Consider the following 25368-nt stretch of genomic DNA (forward strand, 5'->3'; position numbering starts at 1 on the left):
GCGCTGCTTAAAGACAAATGGCCACCTGGAAGCCCTTCCCTGCCCTTTGCCTGTCTATACCCTCTTCACCTTTCAGGGCCCTCACCGCTGCCTCCTCCCGGAAGACTGCCTTGATAACACACACCTAACTCCTTTGTTTGGACTTTCCTGGTGTTATCTGCAGGCCTCCTGTGTTTCTCCTGTCTGCTTTACACTGACCATCTGTCTTGTCTCCTGTTATTTGTATGTTCACTGAGTGCCAGGACCTTGTCTTTGCTGCTTGTGCTCCCTTCCTGCCCCAGAGAGGGTCCTTCAGTGGTGGGTGAGGTCTGTCAGGTGCCCTTGGGAGTGCTGATGGGCAAGGCATCTGGAGGATGAGGGAGAACAAACCAGAGAGGGAAGAGAGAGTGACCTCCTTAGGCCAAGTCCCTCTTCCCATGATGTAGGCTGAATGCTGATAAAGAAGGAAGTCCCTTACAGAGGAGAAAAAACAGACACTGTGCATTGTGCTTTACAAGCTTTTATCACACTGATATTTCACAACAGGCATTTGAGAGAGGAGGTCTGATGATGACCATTTAAAAAATGAGGAAACAGGCTTAGAAAGGTACAGTTACTTGCCCAAAGCGCAAGAGCTAAAGCCAAACCTTAGTTGCTGTGGACTTACTAAGCCCATTTTGTGATGCACACCCTTGCCTTCTTTTTGGTAGATCTCGGTAGCTGTGAGGGTGGAGGGCTAGCTACTCCCCAGTGGTCCCTCAGACGACATTCTGAGACACATCACCACACACACACACCCATTGCCCTAGAGTCAATTTTGACTCATGGTGACCCTGTGTGTTACAGAGTAGAACTGCTCCATAGGCTTTTCTTGGCTTTAAGCTTTATGGAAACAGATTACCAGGTCTTTCTTCCATGGCATTGCTGGCTGGGCTCAAACTGCCAGTCTTTTAGTTTGGTAGCTGAGTACAAACTGCTTTGGACACCCAGGTCCCCTTTGAGACACATGCAGACATTTTATTAACACGAAGGTGCAGAAAGAGTCTTGTGGCCATCCTGGAAGCTCCATGAATAATACAGCTCTCTGTCCTGTTGGGTGTTTCCAACAGTGCCTTGCAGGAAGGGTCCTCCTGAGGCAAACACAACCCTTTTCCAGTGGTAAGACCAGGCTATCTAAGGGAGTTAGGGAACCAAGACCCCATCAAGACAGTAGGGAGACACAGGGCAGTTTAGGGATCCAGCCTAGGGTGCCATCCCACAGGGTGAAAGACAAAGGTCATCCTAGATTTTTTTATTTTTTTGTAATTTTTTATTGGCATACATAGAGGGATGTGCACAGGTCATAAGGTACAACTCAATGAATTATCACAAAATGTGCATACCTGTTGGCTGCTCCCAGCTCAGGAAACAAACCTTAACCAGCACCCCAGAAGTTTTCTCATCCCCCTCCCATCCTTCACCCGTTATTGTGTGTAGTTGGAAATCATTCATTCTCATTGCTACAGAGCGTGCCATTGCGTGAATGTACTACAGTTAATTTACCCGTTAAAAGTGGATAGGCTTCTCTGTTGAGACAAGGGCGTACAGTTATAGATCTGGCTTTACTAGATCCTGCCAAAGTCTTCCAAAGTGCTTGTACCATTTTATACATCACTAGGGCTCCTTCAAGCAAGATGCACTTGTAGGCACTTTGAATACACACCATTTAGTCAACCAGCTATCCATTTCAAGAGGGTGTATTCCCGATAGCGCCAAGCTAACTAAAAATGTAAAATGTAAAAATGTACAGCATAAAATGAACTACCACACTGGTAATATCACTGTCTATGCAACCATGTTTTAAAGTAAAAAACAGACTTTATTATGTGGGTTTGGTGCCTTCTTTGCACCACCTTTCTCTACCACTCCAAGCACTATGACAACACATGCCTGGTGGTTCAGCCATGTTATTACCTGTGGATTCTGGGTGCTGGTGACAGTGCAGGACTATACAAAGGTACAAGAAAATAAAGAAAAGACAATCTTTCCATAGATTGCCTCTGCAAGGGATCTATTAGACTGGCTGCTTCTCAGTTCAGGAGCATGGCCACACAGACAGGTTGTCCTGAGCAGCTCTGGAGCCATCCAATCCTCGTCAGGGACCAGTGGCCACAGCTTCCCTGGAACAGGCCTGCCAGTGCCTGGCTTTCTCACCTGGTTGGTAGTGGTGGTGGGGGGGATAGGGTGGTGAGTTTCCAGACCAGGGACACTGATTCATAATTGACCTTTCTCATAGCTTCAATGTGGTTTGTCTCTGGAGCACACAGATTTGAGAAGATGAGTTTCCTAACATTTCTCTTCTGGGCCACAAGCTTAGGGAAGTGTAGAGACTGGTCGTATTTCACTTGGTGAGATGCTTGGAGATGTATTCTGAGCTTCCTAGAACCCGTTAAAAAATCCATTGCTGTTGAGTTGATTCTGAGTTATGACGACCCCATGTGTTGCAGAGTAGAACTGCTTCATAGGGTTTGCTTTGGCTGTAAACTTTATGGATTCAAATTGCCAGGCCTTTCTTCCACGGTGCTGATGGGTGGGTTCGAACTGCCAACCTTTAGGTTCCAGATGAGCACAAACCACTTGCTTTACTCAAGGATCTCATTCATTTTTCATGGTTTTTATTTAAAGTCATGGCAAGACAGACCAGCTGGTGGGAAGCTTGGTTCTCCTTGGGTTACTTACCTAGCGACAGCTGCCTGCATCAGAGAGGGAAATATGTGATAAACATACCCTTATTCTTGGGGTAAGGTGCCCTGGTGGTACAATGGTTAAGCACTCAGATGCTAAGTGAAAGTTGGCGGTTCGAACCCACCCAATGGTTCCAGAAGAGACGAACCTGGCAATCTGTGCCAATAAAGACCACAGCCTAGAAAACCGTATGGGGCAGTTTTACTCTGTCACATGGGGGCACTATGAGTCAGAATTTATTTGACAGCACCTGCAACAATATGAATCCCTGGTGGCACAGTAGTTAAGAGCTTGGCAGCTAGTCAAAAGGTCAGCAGTTTGAATCCTCCAGCCGCACATTGGAAACCCTTTGGGGCAGTTCTACTCTGTCCTATAGGGCTGCTATGAGTCAGAATCGACCAGAAGGCAATAGGTTAACAACAGCATGGATCTGGAGAGCTATCTTCTACCTTCAGGCAGATGGGCTGCGTGGCTGAGAGAAAATAGTGAGTACTTTCAAGACAACACATCAAAGTCATTATGAAGAAATGATTTGGGGGATTGAAAAAGTGACAAGTTAAGCCATCTTTTCACCTAAGGATGACAAATTAAGCAAGACTTCAGCCAGTTCCATAACCTTTAAGGGATAGGGAGTTTCGGCTAACTGAAATTTCTGATGTGCTCAAGAGTGTGCTCTTGGAATTTCACACATTCTTGAAAAATCAGTATTGGAGAAAGAAGATGAGGAGGCTCACATAACCCGGGCAATATGAGGGGAGTGGCGGGAAGGAGACCAGGCTGAAGAAGGAACCTGGAGAACCCAGAGTCCCCTCGATGGCCACAAACGATGGCTGGGCAAAGGAGGTGGTGCCAGCTGAACATGGCCTCACTGGCCAGTCTAGGCTCTAGGCCAGCCTGCAAGGGGCTTCCAGTCTAGCAGGAACTTCTTGAACTCCAAAGGCCTGATGTTCTGAGCAGCACGTCAGAAATCAAGTCCTGAGAGGGTTTGCTTGGCTGAGAGGTTCGAATGGGTCCTGGTTGCAAGGAGGCCCAGCAATTGCTTCTCTAGAGAGACAAAAGTGAGAACACAGTGGTGCCTGTTCTGCTCGCTCACCAAGGCAGAGAAGACAGCTCCTGAAAAAGGCAGCTGAGAGCCACATCCAGTCTGCACCAAATCAAAACCAAACCCATGGCTGTCGAGTAGATTCTGATTCATGGCGGCCCCATGTGTTACAGAGTACAACTGCTCTATAGGGTTTTCTTGGCTGTAATCTTTGTGGAAGTAGATTGCCAGGCCTTTCTTCCATGGCGCTGCTGGGTGGGTTCAAACTGCCAACCTTTCAGTTAGAAGTCGAGTGAAAACTGCTATGGCCACTCAGTCTCTTTCTCCAGTCTGCACAGGCCCCCTGTATCCCTTTGGCTGGCAGCCCCAGGAGCACAGAGGCAGAGAGTATGCGTTTGCATCCTTTCTGGATCTTCCAAAGAGAACAGGAAAGCAGAAACTTATGTCTAGGAATTTGGTAATTTCGAATTGTATGAAAGGCAAGAATCTTCATTAGCACCACTTTGCCACTCACAAAGGAGATAAAAATGCTCACTGGGGTTGAAAAATAAGATTTAACATCATTGTATTTATTAGGTTCTGAAACAATACACATTCACATCCTTCTGAATACAGTACATTTGGCACAATAATGTTTACAATGAAATAACACTAATGAATGGCAAGAGATTAAAATTACATCCTGAAAGAAAAAAAAATACAAATAAAGCATCACAATACCAAAAAAAAAAAAAATCCCTAAAGTTGAATATATTTTATATTTAGCCAGAATTATTTTGCACATAATTTAAAAAGAGTTTTTTTTTGTTGTTGTTTTTTTTAAGCAAGAATGCATTTCTTTTTTTTCCACCTTTGGAGAAAGTAATTGTTTCCACTTCACAAAGTCCATAATGAGAAAACACAGGAGAACAGCTATCCTTCATATATTTTTTGGCATATTTTTGCAGTCCACTTTTTTTTTTTCTTTGAGAGCGAGCCAGGGAGAGAGAGGGAAAGCTGGAAAGATTAGAAAGAATCCGCAGAAATGTAACAGTGTGCCCGTTTCCAAGCTCTTGTGAAAACTAAAATGGAACAATGGATACTCAAGGAACAGGCAAGCCTTTTTTCTGCAGACCTGCGCTGGATTTAAACCTCCTTACGTGAGAACTTCATCAGCTCCAGCCCCACGCTGGAGACATCCCAGCCAGCCCTGCTGTGGGTGCTGAAGGGAGCCTTGCTGGGGCAGGCTAGCCACTGACAGACTGCCTGGAGCTGCTGGGTGGAATGTATTATTTGACTTCCCAGCAAAAATGCCAGTTGTCCAGTAGAAAGGGCCCAAGCCCCGCTGGCACGCGACTCCACCAAGCCCTGTGGACAAGGCCATTTTGCATTGCAGTTAGGTCTTGCCTGGTCGTCCAAAGTTCATAACGGCGAGGGAAGCAGGAGAGAAGCAGACAGCAGTAGTGACATATGGATATGATGGGCAGCATTGTCATGTCTTCCTAAAAAATGAGATGATGCCACCGTGAAGACCGTTTCTGTGCTTGTACTCATCTCCAGAAGATAGCCTCTCCCCAGTAGGTCAAGTTACCGAAGATAAATTAAATTAATCTACTGTTCTTCATGACTTCACTGGTATACCAAACACATGAATCGCTCTAGCATAATATTTCATATTTGAAAATTATCCAAAGAAGAGATAATAATTACACCTGAGTTTTTAAAAAATAAAAACAAAAAGACAACTGAATGTCATCATTGGTAACAAAGGCTATGACCAGCCAGCTGTAAATATGGACACAAACTCTCTATGGGCTCAAGATAGTCACTGTCCAAGCTTTGAAACCATCATCAAAAACATTGTTTTCTCTTTCCCCTCTCTATCAGGGCAAAATAGAGCACAGGAGAACTATACACGAGATTTAATATAGCTTAATATATGTTTACATCTTTTAAAATAAACCAAAATGAAATAAACAATACAAAGGACCCCCCCCCCAAAAAAAAAAAACAACGCATCTTATCTCTCGGTAACTTAAACCAATACACTTACAGAGTATTGCACCTGGACACTGTTATAATTATTCTTTCATAGACTAAAGTTTTAGAATAGGTCTGATCATGCAGCAGTTGACACCTCTATATTCAATGAATTAATTCCACAGGCCTTGCAGCAAACACTATATACAAAAAAGTCTCAAATGTACAAAAGGCAAAAAAGCTTCATTAGTGCGACTTTGCCACTCACAAGTATATATATTTAGGGGCAGCTGGGAAATCCACGTGCAACGGTTGGAATGGATCCCATTCTCTGCTAAATCAGTTCATTAAAATAGGTTATCCATGACCTCCGGGGAACATCTCCACAAAGCCACGGAGAACCCTTGGAAATCAAAGAACATAACACTGTTAGCCTATCTACAGGAGGTAACATCGCATCCGTTAAATAGTGTCCACATGAGTTACTGCTTCATGTCATACACCAGCAAAACTCCCAGGACATCTTGCCACATTGTCAGTTTTCCTACAAGTTGCTCTTCAGTCTCCTGATACCATCAGCCTAACTCATGTTTAGCCACATTCTGCTTGTCCCCAAAGCAGATATTTCATATTTAACTTCACATGTTTAATTGTTAAAAACCACGACACAGTAGTACTACCATTTTGCAGAAGTGTGTGAAAATAACACATGGCGGCAGAAAATAAATAAGAGTTTATGCTGGGAACTTAGGGCAAAAGTGGAAAGAGAAATTGGGGGCCGAGTTTTTCTAGAATCCTAGTGTCTTGGCCACCACTGCAGTGGTCTTTGTGTCCAGGGAGAACTTTAATAACAAGGAGCACTACTGGCTTCCTTCTCTCTGAACTCGGATAGCCCTCATTGCCACTGAGGCATTCATAACATAAACCTTGGACAACTGGTTACTCACTGTACATTAGCCCTTTAATATCTACCTGTATTAGCTGGAATTTATATCTTTTGGCCAATTAGGAAGTGCATTTTACATGTTCCAAGGGTTAACAGAGTTCAAGATCCTTTTTTTTTCCCCATTAAAAGAGTGATTTCTTCCACGAGATAACAGACTTACAAGACTTTGGCATGCCCAACAGCTAACACCAAAGCAAGCAAGAATTAGCCATTCCAGAGCAAACTGACACAACTAGCCACCTGCGTCCCTCCCAGCCTCCCTCCCCTCTTAGGGCACACCCTGAAGGCACCCAGCCCTATGCTGAAGGAGCATCTGTCTCTTCTCCTGGACAGAAGGGCAGGGAGTGGCAGGCCGGACACAGGAGGGATGAGAAGCGAGGGTGGTCAGGCCCTCTATGTCCAATAGCAGAGCCAGAGCGTTCTTGCTTGCTTTTTTTTTTTTTTTTGCAGTTAAAGGACTAGAAGTTGCTTCATTGCCAGGTGACCCTGAGGAGTGAAACCAGGCTTGCCAACAGTCCAAGCATGGCAGTGTGTACAGCTGACTTCTGACCCAACATGGTTCTGCATTACTGGCAAGGCAGGAACCAAGAGTGCCTTTTGGTCACCAGGTAGAAGGAGAGGGGAGCTGGCCTGGGTATGGGGGTGCAATAAATAGATAGCGTAAATGGGATTGGGGCTCCGGGGAGAAATAATTCATAACCTTCTGAGCCTTTAGAAAGCAGGAATTTTCTCGGCACCCCTTCTTGCAGCATCGAGAACCTCCACCTGGAGCGGCCTCTCACGGCATCAGGTCTTCACCAAAGTAGGAAAAGCCTTTGAATTCCTCCTGGTTGATCTGCTTCACAATCGCTTCATCCACGAGCGTGAGTACCGGCTCTTCCCGGGTAAAGTCTTGGTCAAAGTTATTGACGTCTCTTTTGGTTTTCTGTGGGAAAAAAAGAGAAAGCACTGACTCAAGGCTGACCTTCTCCTCCAGAGCCCCCCAGAGGGAGTATCGAACTGACCATCCTCATGGCAAAGCAGGCCACTAGCTACTGAGAGCAGACCGGGCTGTTCCAATGACGTAAGGATGGATGGCCCCAGGACCAGGAGGTGACAGAGGAGAAGAAGAATGAGTCAAGGTGAGAAGGAAGAGGGGTGAGAGGGTGTGATGGAAAAGCAGGGAAGTGGGATGCCCACAGACACTGTGTGTGTGTGTTTGTGTGTGTGTTTAATGAGAGTGGGATGCAAAGCTCCTCTTTCATACTTCCTCTTCCGGAATCTGCCATAATCCTTTGGCTCCACTGAGGAGCCGGAGACCCAGGGAACAAACGTGAATTCTCCCTCCATATAGTCTCCATAGGTCTTTCTTCCTTCTAGGTAAACCAGCTGCCTTTAAAAAGATTCTGGCCCATGGCCATTCCATGTGTGTCAGAGCAGAACTGTGCTCCATAGGATTTTCAATGGCTGATTTTTTGGAAGTCGATGAGTAGGACTTTCTTTTGAGATGCCTCTGGTGGACCGCCAAATTTTAAATTAGCAACCCAGTGTATCAACCATTTGCGCGACCCAAGGACTCCTTCCGTGTAGGTAGATCCCCATAAACTGGCCATGTCTGCTCCAAATGACGTCCTCTTTGTAAGCAGGAGGGTGGGTGGGAGCAGAACCTTCATCTGAGAAGCCTTCCTTGATCCCCACATGCTCTCGCCATAAACCCTATTCTAAGTTCCCACGTTATTTCTAGTATTATACTCAACACACTGACTTGCAATGACGTGTTTATGTTTTTTTGTCTAGACCAAGAGGTCCTTAAAGGTAGGACCTTGTCTTACTCAATCTGCATCTTTTGAATGCATAAAACTCCCAGCAAACTGATACTGACTATCCAGCTCAGAAGGACTCATACCCAGCTGGAGGTTCAAGTTGCCTAAAAAAGGGCTGCATGGCTTGCGGTCCTTAGGGGCTGGAGATAAAGGGCAGCAATTAATCAATACACAAACAAATCCTAGGTTTTGGAAGAAACTGGGAAGTGTAAATAATGCTGTCTGCCTTTAGAAGGTTTACAATCTAGCTGGGTAGCCAGGAGTCCTGTCTTGAACACATTGTACTGGCTAGAAAAACCTGCGTTGAAAAGTCAGGGCTTGGGCTCAGGCTTGAGAAATGGGTTACAATTGTGTTGGTAGAGCCAGGGGAGGAAGGCACCTTGGCAGGGAGAAAGATGGGAACGGGGTTGGGGGTGGGCAAGAACACAGAAGGTGTGCACATAGGACAGTCATTATGCCCAGTTACCTGGGGCAGAGTCCAGTGTGGAGATGGTGGGAGGGAAGGGTGGACTGCAGAGGCCTTCAATGCCAAGTCCCCTTTTCCCTCAGTACATTGTACAATGTTGAGCAGATTGAAGGAGCTCAGGCAATCCTTTTTTGGACACATTAATTAGCATTACCCAGCATTGGGGACGAAATAAGTCTTGTGGACAGATTAGCATTATTATTTATGAAGAATAATATTAATATACGCTAAATTCTGTGGAAGCCAGTCACCTAGAAGATGTTAATATGCAGTCCATGAAACAATTGGTTCTCAGACAAAAGTTATATTTTGTACCCTACTTATGGAGATTTGCAATGTCCATTGGCAAATGAAAGGCTAGGGGAAGTCCTATAGTAAAGAAGTTTGGTTCATTTTGTTTAGGCCAGCCTTTCCCAATCTTGACCCCAAACTTTATTTTTCTTCCTTTTAAGACCCTATTAGCATCTTTTGGGAAGTGCTGCTTTATAATTTCTAAAGCACCTTCACACTTGCTCATTTGATTCTTGGTAGTATTATCCTGATTTTACAGGTCAGAAACTGTGGCTCAGAAAGGTTTGCTGACTTGCCCAGAACCACCCAACTAGTCAACAGCAGAAAAAAAAAAGTCAACAGCAGAGCCAGTCTCAAATCCCCGTCTCATCATAGTGCCTCCCATGGCATGAAGGTCTGGAAATATGGACACAGGAGGAATGGGAAGACATAGGGAGAGTCCAGCTCAACCAGGAGGCATTTAGGTAAAGACGCCAGGCTAAAAACAAAGCTGGAAAGGCTTGCTAGTAGGCAGGCATGGAGGAAGGAGGGCTGTAGGTCAGGGGCAGGGGAGCCCATTTTCTGACTGCCCCAGATTCCCAGCAGAATCAGGGAAACAGCATGGAGCAGGATGAATCCATGTTTCTAATTGTTCAGCATCCCTCTATCCTGCTTGGGCTCTTCTCTCTGAGTTAGAGCTGCATAGTTCAGTCGGTATCAGGGTGCTTGGAGGGGAGGCAGAGGCACAGAAAACCCAAGCAATAGAAACTAGGACCTGTAGGAGAGGATGTCCTTTGTTGCCCCTTAAAATGAGAAAGCCAAGGAGTGGTTTAGTCATGTCAGCCAGGAGGACCCGGCCCAGAGCAAGAGGACCATCTGTTCTCCTTCTCCAGTGTGTACAGAGAAATTAAAGGGTGGTGGGGTGGGGTGGTGGGGGGCGGGAAGGGGGGAGCCTGTGCAGAGAGGGCCGACAGCAAAAGCCATCAGAAAGGAAGAACAAAAACCATCCCCCCAGTGACACGTGCTGGACTTGGCTGGGTGAATGCCTGGGGAAAGGGTGTGGTGACTCCTCTTCTAAAGATCTCTATCGAAAGAGGGATGGGTTATCCATCCTTGTGGAGCAGGGGTCAGCAAGGAAGGGCCCTATATCTGCAGAGTATGGGCCTGGGGTGCTGTGCAAAACCGAGTGCACAGATGGAAGAGTGGGGCAATGACTTGGGAAGTACTGTCATCTCTGAAAGCAACAAAGGGTCAGCCTTACTGGGGGCCGGAGGGAAAGGGCAGTAGGAAGAAGTAGGCATGGAAGACGATGAAGAGAGGCAAGGAATGGGGCAGATTATTGTTGTTAGGTGCTGTCCAGTCTGTTCCAACTCATAGTGACCCTACGTAAAACAACAAGAACAAAAACTGCCGGGTCCTGTGTCGTCCTCATAATGGTTGCTATGTTTGAGCCCATTGTTGCAGCCACTGTGTCAGTTCATCTCATTGAAGGTCTTCCTCTTTTTTGCTGATCCTCTACTTTACCAGGCATAATGTCCTTCTCCAGGGACTGATCCCTCCTGATAGCACGTTCAAAGTAGGTGAGATGAAATCTCGATATCCTTGCTTCTAAAGAGATTCCGGCTGTACTTCTTCCAAGACAGATGTGTCCATTTTTCTGGCAATCCACAGTATATTCAATGTTTTTCGCCAAAACCATAATTCAAAATCATCAGTTCTTCTTTGGTCTTCCTTATTCATTGTCCATGTCATGCATAATCCCAAACCAAAAAACCAAACCCAGTGACGTCATGTCGATTCCGAGTCATAGGGACCCTATAAGACAGAGTAGAACTGCCCCCACAGAGTTTCCAAGGAGCACCTGGCAGATTCGAACTGCCGACCCTTTGGTTAGCAGCCGTAGCACTTAACCACTATGGCATAATAAAAAAAAAAAAAAATTAATAGGCGACTGAAAATACCATGGCTTGGATTAGGTGCACCTTTGTCTTCAAAGTAACATCTTACTTTTTAAAGAGGCCTTTTACAGCAGATTTGCCGAGCGCAATGCGTCATTTGATTTTGGGTCTGTTGCCTCCATGGGTGTTGATTGTGGACCCAAGTAAAATGAAATTCTTGACAACCTCAATATTTTCTCTGTTTATCACGATGTTGCTTATTGGTCCAGTTGTGAGAATTTTTGTTTTCCTTATGTTGAGGTGTAATCCATACTGAAGGCTGTGGCCTTTGATCTTTATCAGAAAGTGCTTCAAGTCCTCTCAGCAAGAAAGCTTGTGTCATCTGCATATTGCAGGTTGTTAACTGATGTTGCTTTCTTCTTCATATAGCCTGGCTTCTCAGGTTATTTGCTCAGCATACAGATTGAGTAAGTATGGTGAAGGGATACAACCCTGACACACACCTTTCTTAATTTTAAACCACACAGTATCCCCTTGTTCTGTTTGAATAACTGTGTATGTACAGGTTCCTCATGAGCACAATTAACTGTTCTGGAATTCCCATTCTTCACAATGTTATCTATAATTTGGTATGATCCACATAGTCAAATGCCTTCTCAGAGTCAATAAAACACAGGTAAACATCTTTCTGGTATTCTCTGCTTTCAACCAAGATCCGTCTGACATCAGCAATGATATCCCTTGTTTCACGTCCTCCTCTGAATCTGGCTTGAATTTCTGGCACTTCCATGTTGATGTACTTCTGCAACCATTTTTGAATTATCTTTTCAGCAAAATTTTACTTGCATGTGTTATCAATGATATTGTTCGATAATGTCCTCATTCTGTTGGATCATCTTTCTTGGGAATAGGCACAAATATGGATCTCTTCCAGTTCGTTGGCCAGAAGGTGTCTTTCAAATTTCTTGGCATAGACAAGTGAGCTCTTCCAGCATCACATCTGTTTGTTGAAACATCTCAGTTGGTATTCCATCAGTTCCTGGAGCCTTGTTTTTCGTCAATACCTTCAGTGCAGCTTGGAGTTCTTCCTTCAGTGCCATCAGTTCTTGATGATATGCTACCTCCTGAAATAGTTGAATGTCGACCAATTTTTTAAAACTGCACTTTAAATGAAGGTTTACAGAACAAACTAGTTTCTCATTAAATAGTACACATATTGTTTTATGACATTGGTTAACAACTCCTCGACATCTCAACACTCTCCCTTCTTGATCTTGGGTTCCCCATTACCAGCTTTCCTGTCCCCTTCTGCCTTCTGCCTTCTAGTCCTTGCCCTGGGCTGGTGTGCACCTTTAGACTCGTTTTGTTTTATGGACCTGTACAATCTTTTAGACCAATTCTTTTTGGTACAGTGACTCTCTGTATTCCTTCCACCTTATTTTGATGCTTCCTGTGTTGTTTTTGCCCACAGAATCCTTCAATATTGCAATTTGAGGGTTGACTTTTTCTTCAGTTCTTTCACCTTGAGAAATGTCAAACGTGTTCTTCCTTTTTGTTTTTCTAACTCTAGATCTTTGCACATTTCATTATAATACTTTACTTTATCTTCTCAAACCACCCTTTGAAATCTTCTGTTCAGCTCTTTTACTTTATCATATCTTTTGTTTGCTTTAGCTACTCTATGTTGAAAAGCAAGTTTCAGAGTCTCTCCTGACATCCATTTTGGTCTTTTCTTTCTTTCTTGTCTTTTTAATGACCTCTTGCTTTCTTCATGTAAGATGTCCTTGATATCTTCCTACAGTTTGTCTGGTTTTCAGTCATTAATGTTCAGTGCGTCAAATTTGTTCTTGGGATGGTCTCTAAATTCAGATGGGATATAGTTAAGGTCATACTTTGGCTCTCATGGAAGTGTTTTAATTTTCCTTAGCTCCAACTTGAACTTGCACATGAGCAATTGATGGTCTGTTCCTCAGTCAGCTCCTGGCCTTGTCCTGACTGATGATATTGAGCTTCTCCATCTTCCCTTTCCACAAATATAGTGTATTTGATTCCTGTGTATTCCATAGGGTGAGGTTCATGTGTACAGTCACCACTTACGTTGTTGAAAAAAGGTATTTGCAATGAAGATGTCATTTGTCTTGAAAAATTACGTCATGTGATCCTTAGCGTTGTTTCTATCACGAAGGCCATATTTTTGAAATACTAATCCTTCTTGTTTCCAACTTTTGCATTACAATCACTAGTAATTATCAATGCATCCTGATTGCATGTTTGATAAATTTCAGACCGCAGAAATTCATAAAAATATTTAATTTCTTCATCTTTGGCATTAGTGGTTGATGTGTGTTTAAGTAATAATTATATAACTAGTCTTCCTTGTAGACATGTAGATATTATCCTATCACTCACAGTGTTGTACTTCAGGATAGATCTTGAAATGTTCTTTTTGATGGTGAATATGATGCCATTCCTCTTCAATTTGTCATTCCTGGCATAGTAGGCCGTATGATTATCCTATTTAAAATGGCCAATACCAGTCCATTTCAGCTCACTAAGGCCTAGTATACTCATCTTTAGGTGTTCCATTTCATTTTTGATGACTTCCAATTTTCCTAGGTTCATATTTTGTACATTTCACATTTTGATTATTAATGGATGTTTGTAGCTGTTTCTTCTCATTTTGAGTCAAACCACATCAGCAAAGGAAGGTCCCAAAAGCTTTACTCCACCCACATTATTACGGTCAACTCTACTTTGAGGAAGCAACTCTTCCCCAACTGTATTTTGAGTGCCTGCCACATGAGAAGCTCATCTTCTGACACTATATCAGACAATGTTCTGCAGTTATTCATAAGGTTTTCACTGGCCAATTTTTTTAGAAGTAGATTACGAGGTCCTTCTTCCTAGTCTGTGCTAGTCTGTAAGCTCTGCTGAAACCTGTCCACCATGGGTGGCCCTGCTGGTATTTGAAATACCAATGGCATAGTTCCCAGCATCACAGCAATATGCAAGCCACCACAGTATGATAAATAGACAGATGGGCAGGAGGAAAACCCAGTTTGGAACATTGCCAAGAATGGGCTGTGCCCAGGTCTCCTGTATCCCCAGGGTCAGGCCCGCCTCTTCCTAGGTTCCCTCTTATCTGTATGTTAGTAAAGGGGGATATGTATACGAAGGACCTGGGCCAACCTGTGAATTCTCTGGCTTTGGCTTTCCCAGTTTACCTAATCATGTGTCCTTTATCTATCACTCATTAGTGTCCGTTAGTCACAGAACTGATTTCATTTCCTAAGGACAACTGAGTGTATTAATGGGACTAGATTCCACAGAATGTCCAAATTCCACAAGTCTCTGACCATATACCAGGGAGCCAGGGTAAATCAATACAGCTAGGGGCGTTATTACAGGGGACCTCTAGCTCCATGGTGGGCGAGCTTGGAGAACCACCTGGCTCAGCTCTAGGCTTCTCAGTGTTCCAGAATCATCTGTGGCTCTCGAGTAAATGTATCATTCTTCATGACCTCTGTAGAAAAACATACTTGGCTCACTCGCCTCCTTAAGCAACCTGACCCAGGCCCTATTTTCCTTGGAGACATTTTAGGTGTGGGTCAGTTACCCATTTCCAGTTCAAATAACCAACTATGTGTAAATCCTGGCTTTTAACCTTAGAGACTCACAAAGTTTCCCAAAGCAAATATTTCTGGGAAACTCCACCCCCTGTTTATGGCATGTAGGTAGCACAGCACACTCAAATTTGGAGAGGACCAGGTGTTGTATTCTTTACTCACTGATCTCAGTCTTTGAAAAGCTGTTGCCTTCCTAGCAGAGCAGGCACCAGACTCCAAGATTCTCAGCGGGCAAACTCCCAGCGACACTCCCTGTCTAGCCTGAGCCTCAGTTATTACACATGCCTCCCCTGAAGCCTAAATGCCAGGCTCAACCCACACTGCACCACCTGAGAGGTTACACCGGGACACAAGGAACAACATTCTAAGTCTTCAGACCCTACCTCCTCTGGGAAGCCTTTCCCCATCCTGTGCCCACACTTAGGGGAGGCTGTATGGAGTGGGAGAAAGAGCACTGGCTGAATTCTCATCCTGGTACTGCCCCTTCCTGGTTATGCGGCACTGTGTGAAGTTAATTTCTCTGAGCCTTGGTCTTTTTGTCTATAAAGTAAGGTAGTAAAAAGCTCCCCACAGGTTGCTTTGAAGAGCCCTGGTGGTGCAATGATTAAGTGCTTGGTTGCTAACTGAAAGGTCAGCATTTTGAGCCCACCAGCTGCTCCATGGAAGAAAGATGTGGCAGTCCGCTCCGGTAAAGATTACAGCCTTGGAAACCCTATGGGGCAGTTCTGCTCTGTTCGACAGGGTTGCTATGATTTGTAATTGACTTGACGGCAGTGGGTTTGGTTTTAGTTTTGAGGCTGCTTTGAGAACAAAATGAGATGCCGGATGTTAGGTGCTCTGGTGCAGATCCTGAGACACCCTGCTGCCACCGAGTTGCTTCACTCACTACAACCCCATAGGATGGAACAGAACTGCCCTGTAGGGTTTCCATCTTTACGGGAGCAGATTGCCACATCTTTCTCCCATGGAGCAGCTGGTGGGTTCGAAACACTGACCTTTCTGTTGGCCTTGAGTACTTAGCCACGACGCCACTAGGGTTCCTCTGACACGTACTTCTTGTTGTTGTTAGGTGCCATCGAGTCAGTTCCGACTCACAGTGATCCTATGTACATCAGAATGACACACTGCCTAGTCCTATGCCACCCTCACAATCATTGTTATGCTTGAGCCCAATGTTGTAGCCACTGTGTCAATCCATCTCATTGAGTGGGCACCTAATAATGTGAGTTCCTGTCCTGCCTCTGAATCCTAGCACGTGTGTGTGTAGACAGGCATTGTGCACAGTCTGGCTGTGTGACTGACTGGCTTTTCAGTCATCTGCCTGTCAACGCTATGAGCTTCTTAAAAGTAGAGACTGAGCCTTACATTTTTCTATATGTCTCAGATCCTGAACTAGCATGAGTCGGGCCTGCCTGAACCTTTTGGTACTTCCTAGTACTGGGAGTCTTCAGGAGTGCCCCATTGCCACGCTCTTACTCTCCCCTCCCTCTAAGGCATCTTGCCCCTACTAACTTCTTCAGCTTCATCTCTCTGGCCTTGCGAACCAGGAAGCTCCCGGACTCATGGCTTCCTCCTGCCCCCAAGCCTTTGCACATACTTGGAACACTGTCCCCTCCTTACCTTCTGTCCCCATGTCCTTGTCACCTAGCTGACCTCCACTCACCTTTCTGATCTCAGCTTAGATGTCTCCTCCTTTAGGAAGCCTTCCTTTTCCCTCCAAGACTGGCTCCAACGAATCCTCTTTTGGGCACCTCCATCAGCTTTCCTTTTCTTATCTCAGCACTTCTCACCCTGCATGGCCTCCTCTTGATACTTTTCAACTCATCTGTGAGCTCCTTGTGGGTGGGGACTGGGTTGAAGTCACCGTGTCATCCCCAGCCTAGTGCAATGCCTGCCATGTAGTGAGGGCTCAGTAAACACCTGCTGAACGAACAATGAAGGAATGCACCTCTTTTGTTGCTATTTACTGAGAGCCAGGAAAGTGATCTGGGGCCAGGATCAGTGGCAGCTTTCCTGTCAAAGGAGCTTTTCATTTTGGGAAGTGGAGGCTGAGAGGGGAGAAGGTCAAGGCTTTACTAACGAAGGAAATGGAAAGACGCAGCCCAGACCTTCATCAAGCCCTGAGGGCACAGGAAATCAGGCGCCTTGGTTAAGAGCTCAGGCTGCCAACTAAAAAGCTGACGGTTTGAATTCACCAGCTGCTTCTTGGAAACCCTCTGGGGCAGTTCTCTGTCCTCTAGGATCACTGTAAGTCGGAATCGACTCAATGGCAATGGGCTTGGCTTTTTGGTAGGTGTAACTAGGTTCCTGGGTAGCACAAGTGGTTTGTGATCAGCTGCTAAGTGAAAGGTTGGCAGTTTGAACCCACCCAACAGTGCTGCAGAAGAAATACCTTACTTCTGTAAAGGTTACAGCCAAGACGGAGCTCAGTTCTACTCCATAAAGCATGGGATTGCCATGAGTCGGAACTGACTTGATGGCAGTGGATTTGGTTTTTGGCTTAGGTGTAATCGATGGGGTTTCCTCACTCAGAACCATAAGCTTGGGGTGCTAGGGCTCCCTATTTCTGGTTCAGGATAGGAACAGAAAGAGGTTCAACCAGGGTTTGGGAGAATTTCATCAGGACAGATGGGCTAAGGGGAGTTTCGGGACTTGGTAGGTATGGCCCTAACTTTTGTGTTGGTGTTGGGGGTAAACAATGTTCCTATTCTCTTTGGAATGCCTTAGAGATAGAAGGTCTTAGATTTGAGAGATCTGGCACAGACGTTGGGGAAAGGATACATTTTTTGCGTCTGCAGTTGGGGTGGGAGCGCAGACCTTAGGGAAGTAGAGTTATGAGCACACCAGATCCCCCTGAGAAACTGCGTCTCAGACACAAAGGCACGGGGCTTGCTTTAAAGGTCACCCCCAGGCAACCAAGGTTAGGGTGCTCAGCCACCTGGGGTGGTGTTTGGGTCCCAGCAGTGAGATGGGCAGGTGGCCTGAATGCTTGCTTCCTGTCTGGCTAGTGCAATTCTCACATGGCCCGCACTGTGCTGAAATCACAAACACAGCTTTCGGAAGAGTCAGCCATTTCTGCTTCTGTCTTCCTCTGATTACCAGGAAGGAGGTCAGCAGATGAAACTCCCCAATCTTACAGACTGGGGCATGGGGCTGCTTCCACGTGGCTGCCTTGCAGTCCTCTGCCCTCCTCTTAACCTTGGCTTGGCATCGCAGCAAGAGCAGAAGTAGCAGAGTGACCCTAAACCACAGGCTCCCTAGCCCATGGGTGCAGCCAAAACCTGTGCTGGGGAGACATGCCGTCTCCACATCACCTCCAGGCGCCAGTCTTCCTCTAGGTCCCATGTCAGGTTCCAACTCCCTCGTAAGTTCTCCCTGCTGCCACCCTCTCCCCCACCTCGTCCCCCTCCCAGCTCCCACGGCACTGTCTGAATCACTCATTTGGGGGCTGGGGAGTACTTCGGGTATTCTGTTTTACTCTTGCATCCCTCAAGGTGCCTATCCAGAGCAAGGTACACAGCCATTCGCTGTTGAGTCAACTCCAGCTCATGTAACAACCCCATGTGTGCAGGGCAGAACTGTGCTCCGTAGGGTTTTCAATGGCTGATTTTTTGGAATTTGATTGCTAGGCTTTTCTTCTCGGGCACCTCTGGGTGGACTTAAACCTCCAACCTTTTGGTTAGCAGCCAAGCACGTTAACTGTTTGCACCACCCAGGGGCTCCAGAGTATACAGCAGACACAATATTCACCTGCTAGAAATAATTTCATTCACTTTGACAGTCAAACCCCCCAATTCCTCCTAACTTTGAAATGTCAATATTCTCGTCTAAGCTCCATTTTCCTCTTTTAAATAATATTTTCTAAAAGAAAAAGCAAGACCCAAAAAGAATTAGGTCTCAACATCAATTAACTGGATCTTTACTCATGATACCCATACATTCTAATTAATGGAGCATATGTATTTACACACACAGCCACGTGCATGAAGTTAATGAAATAGGGAGGGCAGAACTTAATAGTGCCTTGCCTGGCCAAAAAAGAAAAAAAAATGAGAGAGAGCTGGAATGGAAATTCAAGTTAACTCTCACTTACCTAGAAATTTCTCTAAACTTAATCTCCCCTGTTTTAATTTTATTAAGAATTGGGTCCTACTTTTGGATTTTCTTTTTAGAAAACAGGGTGACATGTTCATTGCGGTATTGTTCACAATAGTGAAAAGATAGAAACAACCTAGATGCCCGTCAACAGATGAATGGATAAACAAACTGGTACATGCACACAATGGAGTATTACTCAACTATAAAGAACAATGAAGAATCTGCGAAGCATCTCATAACATGGATGAATCTGGGGGGCATTATGCTGAGTGAGATCGGTCAATCACGAAAGGACAAATATTGTATGGGACCACTACTGTGAAAACTCACGAAAAGGTTCACACACAAAAAGAAACAATCTTTGATGGTTATGAGGGAGGGGAGGGATGGGAACAGAAAAACACTAAATAGACAAGAGATAAGTGGTAACTTTGATAAAGGGTAAGAGAGTACACATAACACTGGAGAAGCCAGCACAGCCTGTACAAGGCAAGGTCATGGTAGCTCCGAAGACACATCCAAGCTCCCTGAGGGACCAAACTGCTGGGCTGAGGGCTGTGGGGACCATGGTCTCAGGGAAGATCTAGCTCAATTGGCATAACAGAGTTTATAAAAAAAATGTTCTACGTTCTACTTTGGCGAGTAGCACCTCGGGTCTTAAAAGCCTATGGGCAGCCATCTAGAATACTCCACTGGTCTAATCCCTTCAGGAGCAAGGAAGAATGAAGAACACTAAAGACACAGGGAAAAATTAGTCCAAAGGACTAATGGACTACATCTACCATGACCTCCACCAGACTAAGTCCAGTACAACTAGATGGTGCCTGGTTACCACTACTAACTGCTCTGACAGGGATACAATAGAGGGTCCTAGACAGAGCTGGAGAAAAATGTAGAACAAAATTCTAACTCAAAAAGAAAGACCAGACTTACTGGCCTGACAGAGACTGGAGAAACCCTGAGAGTATGGCCCTGGACACCCTTTCAGCTCAGTAACGAGGTCACTCCTGAGGTTCACCCTTCAGCCAAAGTCTGAACAGGCCAATGGAACAAAACAAGACTAAAGGGACGCACCAGCTCTGGGGCAGGGACTGGAAAGCAGGCAGAAACAGAAAAGCTGGTAATAGGGAACCCAGGATTGAGAAGGGAGAGTGTTGACACGTCATGGGGTTGTTAGCCAATGTCATACAACAATGTGTGCACTAATTGTTTGATGAGAAACTAGTTTGTTCTGTAAACCTTCATCTAAAGTTCAATTAAAAAAAAAAAGAAAACAGGTTGAAAAGAGCCAAGAGTTGGTCTGGTACTGGGCTACCTATGAAATCTTTGAAAGTACCCATCTTCTCACTGGCCCTTGGTGGTTCCCTGCTGTTTTTTGTTTTCAATCCATCACCTTCCAAAGGGGTGGCCAGGGTTGACTGCTCAATTCCAGACCTCATGGTCTGAGCAATGCCAAGTGCAGTGTGTTACCTGTACTTGGTTGTTGTTGTTGTTGTTAGGTGCCGTCGAGTCAGTTCCGACTCATAGCAACCCTATGCACAACAGAACCAAACACTGCCCGGTCCTGAGCCATCCTTACAATCGTTGTTATGCTTGAGCTCATTGTTGCAGCCACTGTGTCAATCCGCCTCGTTGAGGGTCTTCCACTTTTCCGCTGACCCTGTACTCTGCCAAGCATGATGTCCTTCTCCAGGGGCTGATCCCTCCTGACAACATGTCCAAAGTATATAAGATGCAGGCTTGCCATGCTCGCCTCTAAGGAATATTCTGGCTGCACTTCTTCCGAGACAGATTTGTTTGTTCTTTTGGCAGTCCATGGTATATTCGGTAGAGACTCTCACACTGATGTTGTCAAAGACAGCGTCAATGTTTTATCAACTCTTAAGTAACTGTGATAAAGCACTGATACTATCTTAGTTAATCAATCCAATGAACCCAAACCTTGTTTTCTTGAGACTGATTTTTTTTTTAACTCAAATGTAATCCTTTATATTTAATCTTGATTTCTTGTTTATTCTGGTACGTTTTTCTAGCCTTTCAAGATTACCATAAATATTGATTCTGTAACTTGCCTCTCTGAGTCTTAGTTTATTTACCTAGAAAGTGAGGATGATAAAGTATTCCTAGCTTGTTGAGTGCTATATGAGAAAATATCAGGGAAGCCCAGGTAAGCTCTAAAATTTTATGCAAATGTCATTTTAATGCTGTCATCCATCATAACTGCTATACCCTTTAGCTTTTTTTATCATGAAATTTAATTGGCATGCCTTCAGTCTATCAAGAAAGAGGCAGGGTCACAGCCCTTTGACGTCGCCTCTATAAATGTCGTTGTTAGTTGCTGTTGAGTTGATTCTAACTCAGGGCGACCCCATGTGTGCAGAGTAGAACTGGGCTCCATAGGGTTTTCAAGGCTGTGACCTTTCGGAAGCATATTGCCAGGCCTGTCTTCTGAGGCATCTCTGGGCAGGTGTGAACCGCCAACCTTTTGGTTAGTAGTCTAGCATTTAACCATTTGTACCACCCAGGGACTCAGCCCTCTCCTGTCACAAAGTTGACATCAAATTCCATCAGCACTCTTTGAGGGTATGGTTGATAAATCAATTGTGAATAACCAGCCATAGTCACTTTTTTCATCTTGTTCATAAGATAATGAGAGCTCTTTCAATTGCTTTTCCGGAATAAAGATACATAATGCCTGCAGGATTACCCTGGTTTATTAGTCTAGAAATAAAGTTAATTGGCTCCATTGATTATCATTTTCTTCCCTAAGTGTCCACAAACTATCTTCTCATGAAAACATCTAAAAGCTTCTGGTAACATCTGCCTTAAACCTGTTGTCATTGAGTCAATTCCAATTCATAGCCACCTTATAGGACAGGGTAGAACTGCCCCATGGGGCTTCCAAGGCTGTAATCTTTGTGGAAGCAGACTGCTACATCTTTCTCCTGTGGAGCGGCTGGTGGATTTGAACAGCTGACCTTACCGTTAGCAGTGGAATGCTTAACCACTGTACCACCAGGGCTCCTTGGGCCTGACCTTGACCTACAGAATTGGAACTGGAATCTCCAGGTGTGGGCCCAAGCCTCTGTAGTTTTTAAAGCTCCCTGAGTGATTCTGGTATGCAGCCTGGTTGAGTCCCTCTGTGTGAAGGAGCAGGAGGTCTCTTTCTTCTTCTTCTTCTCAATGGTTTCAAAAGGTCTTTATGTGGTCTAAAAGTCTCCTTAGGACCCTAAGGTTACTCCGGCTTTAGCCTCCTCTCAAGTTCATGCCGTATATGGGCATTCCTTCTCATTTTCATGCCCCTCCTTACATATTTTATATTGGTCTTTTTAAAAAAAAATTTAATTTTGTGGAAAATATACACAGCAGGACATATACCCATTCATCAGTTTCTATAGGTACAATTCAATAACATTGTTTACATTCTCCACGTTGTGTCACCATTCTTGCTATCTCTACCCATAGTGTTCCACCACCATTGACGTAGACTCACTACCCCCTAAACTTCTCATCTCTGCTTTAGAGTTACTGTTGACAATTTGATCTCAGATAAACAATTCTTTAAAAGAGCACACTGCTCGTGGTGAACATTCTTTACTAATCTAGCTGAATATATATTGGTCTTTATAAAACTGGGCCAGTTGAAGAATTCATGGAGAATCATACTGGTGAATTGCACTGGCTTCTTTAGATGTCCCCCTACCATACTTCCTGAGAGGCAGGGTAGCTCAGTAGAACAGTGTGCTCTGTAGATGGCCTGGGCTCCATTCGTGGTTCTGCCACTTACTAAACTTTGTGGCCTTGAGGAAATTATGTAGTTTCTCTATGCCTCAGCTTCCTCACCCATAAAATGGGGCAAATAGTAGTCCTCCCCATATATCTGCTGTAAGGATTAAATGAAATAATACATTTAAGTGGTGAGAACAGTGCGTGGCATAGAGTAAGTGTAAATTATCAGTATGGCACCTTCATCAATATTTATCACAGTTGTACAGTTAGAACAAATAGCTTTGTCTTTGGGATGATCCTTGGGAGACATTTCTATTTGGTCCTTGTCCATGGCGTAATCATTGTTTCACCCAGGCAACTGGTATACCTTTACCTCCCTTGCACTCTAAATCTAGAACTAAGCTTTCATCTTCACGCAAAAGCTAAGAGCCAAATGTTTTGGCCCACCCCAAAGAATGGTCCACATATTCATTCTGGATTCTTTTTGCTTTCCTACCCTTGTTTTTTTTTCTATTTCCACTGACATTAAATTTATATTTTGTAATTTGTATATTCTGGTAGGCCTCTTTAAACTTTCTGGAACAGGCAGGTAGGAAAAAAAAAAAAAAGAAGGAAGAAAGAAAGATGGATTTTACTGTTATCAGTGCTGGCTGTACCTCCGATCTCCTTTTCTCTGTAGTGGGTGGCGTGTGTGTGCCTGTGCGTGCATGTGTGTGCATGTGCGTGCATGTACGTGTATGCATGCACAAACTCCAATGCCTGTCGGGCAGACAAGGTCAAAAAGTGAAGGAGACAGTGTGGGAGGCAACAGGAGATTGTGGAGATTGGGCAGACTGGGGACGGCATGCCCCCACCCCAGCTGACACTGCCTTTCAGAAACACAGGCGTCCCAGGTCTTCTGAATTTCTAAGAAATGCCTCAATCTGCACTTTCATGTTAAATCTCCTAATTTTTAAATATTGCCGACTAGTTCAATTTTTAAATAAATGGTATGTTGGCTGGACGTGTCACACAATCCTTCGGTTTGTTGGTTAGTAAAGTCGCTTCCACCTTTTGGGGGCTGGTGGGGGTGGTGGGATGGGACAACACACATTTGCCTTTTTTTAAGGACCATGATTAGCTTCATGGCATTTAAAAATGGAAATTCACTTGGTTCCTGGCCATTCCCTTGCCAAAGAGAGGGTCAGGTCAGCCCCCCAGGCTCTCTTGCTGGTAGGCAGAGATGGAGAGCCACCCAAGCCTTAGGCTGCGACCTGGAGCACCCCCCTCCACACAGCCATGATCTGCTCCATCTACTCCTCTCTGAGCCCCTTCTGAGGAAAAGTGGCTTCAGTCCTTCTGGGGCGGTGTCTGTATACACGGACACATTTTTAAAAAATGGACCAAGTTCCCTCCGACAACCAGGGATGCTTAACAACCACGTTAGAATTCTGTCAAGCCAGGTGTTTGATGGAATTCAACCATTTCCTTTCCCTCCCTCCCTTGACTTGTTACTGTTTGTGAGACTATAATATATATTTAATATATATAAAAATATATATATAAATTCTATTTGAAGAGTTACTTTGGGAAAAGAAAAAAACTCGGCTTCTAGTTATTAGCTAACACCAACCTCTTCCCTCGCATCCAGCAGACATTTCGGTGCTCAAAGGAGTCTGACCAGTTAAAATTTGTCTGTGTATTAGCTGGTGTCTACCTGGGGTTACCATGATTGGAATTGACTCAACGGCGACAGGTTTACAGACACAGCCCTCAGGGGTCTCCATTATTGGGTGCGGTGGTCATCCCTGTCATGAAGAAGTTGTTACCAAGCTTCCCAACACTTGTTATAGGTGCTTTTGAAACAAAACTTCAGGGCAACAATCGAAAGTTCTTTTGGAAGGCAGTGATGATTTAGAAGCTACGGAAAGAAAGGAGCGCTCAAGACGCAACTCCCCAAAGTCTCCTGTTCCCACAGAAGCGAGAAGCATACCCCTTTTCTGCCCTTGGTGAAGTGAGGAGCTTTTCAAGGTGACTATCAAAGCCATTTCTACCTCTAAATTCTATAGCCCAATCATTTTAAGCAATAGTAAGTAATTTAAAACAAGCATTCTTAACCTGGATTCCCAACTGTAGAGCAGGGGTCAGCAAACTTTTTCTGTAAAGGACCAGGCAGTAAATATTTCAGGCTTTGTGGGCCACACCATCTTGGTTGTAACTACTGCACTCCACTGTGTTGCTGTGCCGTAAAGGCAACATGGATGATACGTAGATGAATGAGCATGGTGTGTTTCAATAAAACTTTATTTATAGGCACTCACATTCAAATTTCATATACTTTTCATATGTTATGCAATATTATTCTTCAACCATTTAAAAATGTAAAAACCATTCTTAGCTCGTGGGCTGTACAAAATCTGGTGGCGGGCTGAGTTTGGCCCGTGGACCGTAGTTTTCTGACCCCTGCCCTAGAGGGTCCATGGAGGGCTTCCATGAGCCTTGCGAACTATGGTATGGGTTGTGTGTACGGGCACATCTGAACTTTCCTGGAGAAAGAGTTCATTGTATCAGGTGTCCAAAGGAGGTGGTGACCCCACTGCTAAGTTAAGAACACTGAGGTAAAAATTTCTCCTTATAAAAAATTTGAATTTCTCAGTGGTCTGATAATTCTCTCTGAGGAATCCACATAGAAGAGAAAACCCTGGGTATTCTCAGGGCCTAGAATGTCCCCTTTTGCTTAAACCCCTGAAAGCACAGAGGACCCAGCATGGATATTACTTCTGGACTCAGTGACCACACAGTGCTCTGTGGGAAGGCTGATGCATCTCCTGTGAGAGTGGTTGGGAAGGC

General features: G+C 44.7%; 1 protein-coding gene across 2 annotated transcripts in view; it reads right to left on the reverse strand.

Annotated features, from left to right (window-relative positions):
• Positions 1 to 4595: 4595 nt before the first annotated feature.
• PRKCE (protein kinase C epsilon) overlaps positions 4596 to 25368 on the reverse strand; it is a 628435-nt gene continuing 607662 nt past the window's right edge. For both annotated transcript variants that reach the window (XM_064277139.1, XM_064277140.1), the window contains exon 15: positions 4596 to 7575. In XM_064277139.1, coding sequence (XP_064133209.1) covers positions 7429 to 7575 — 147 coding nt within the window. In that variant the 3' untranslated portion in view covers positions 4596 to 7428. The remainder of the gene's footprint in view (positions 7576 to 25368) is intronic.

This window comes from Loxodonta africana, chromosome 26, assembly GCF_030014295.1.
Source record: "Loxodonta africana isolate mLoxAfr1 chromosome 26, mLoxAfr1.hap2, whole genome shotgun sequence".
NCBI lineage: Eukaryota > Metazoa > Chordata > Mammalia > Proboscidea > Elephantidae > Loxodonta > Loxodonta africana.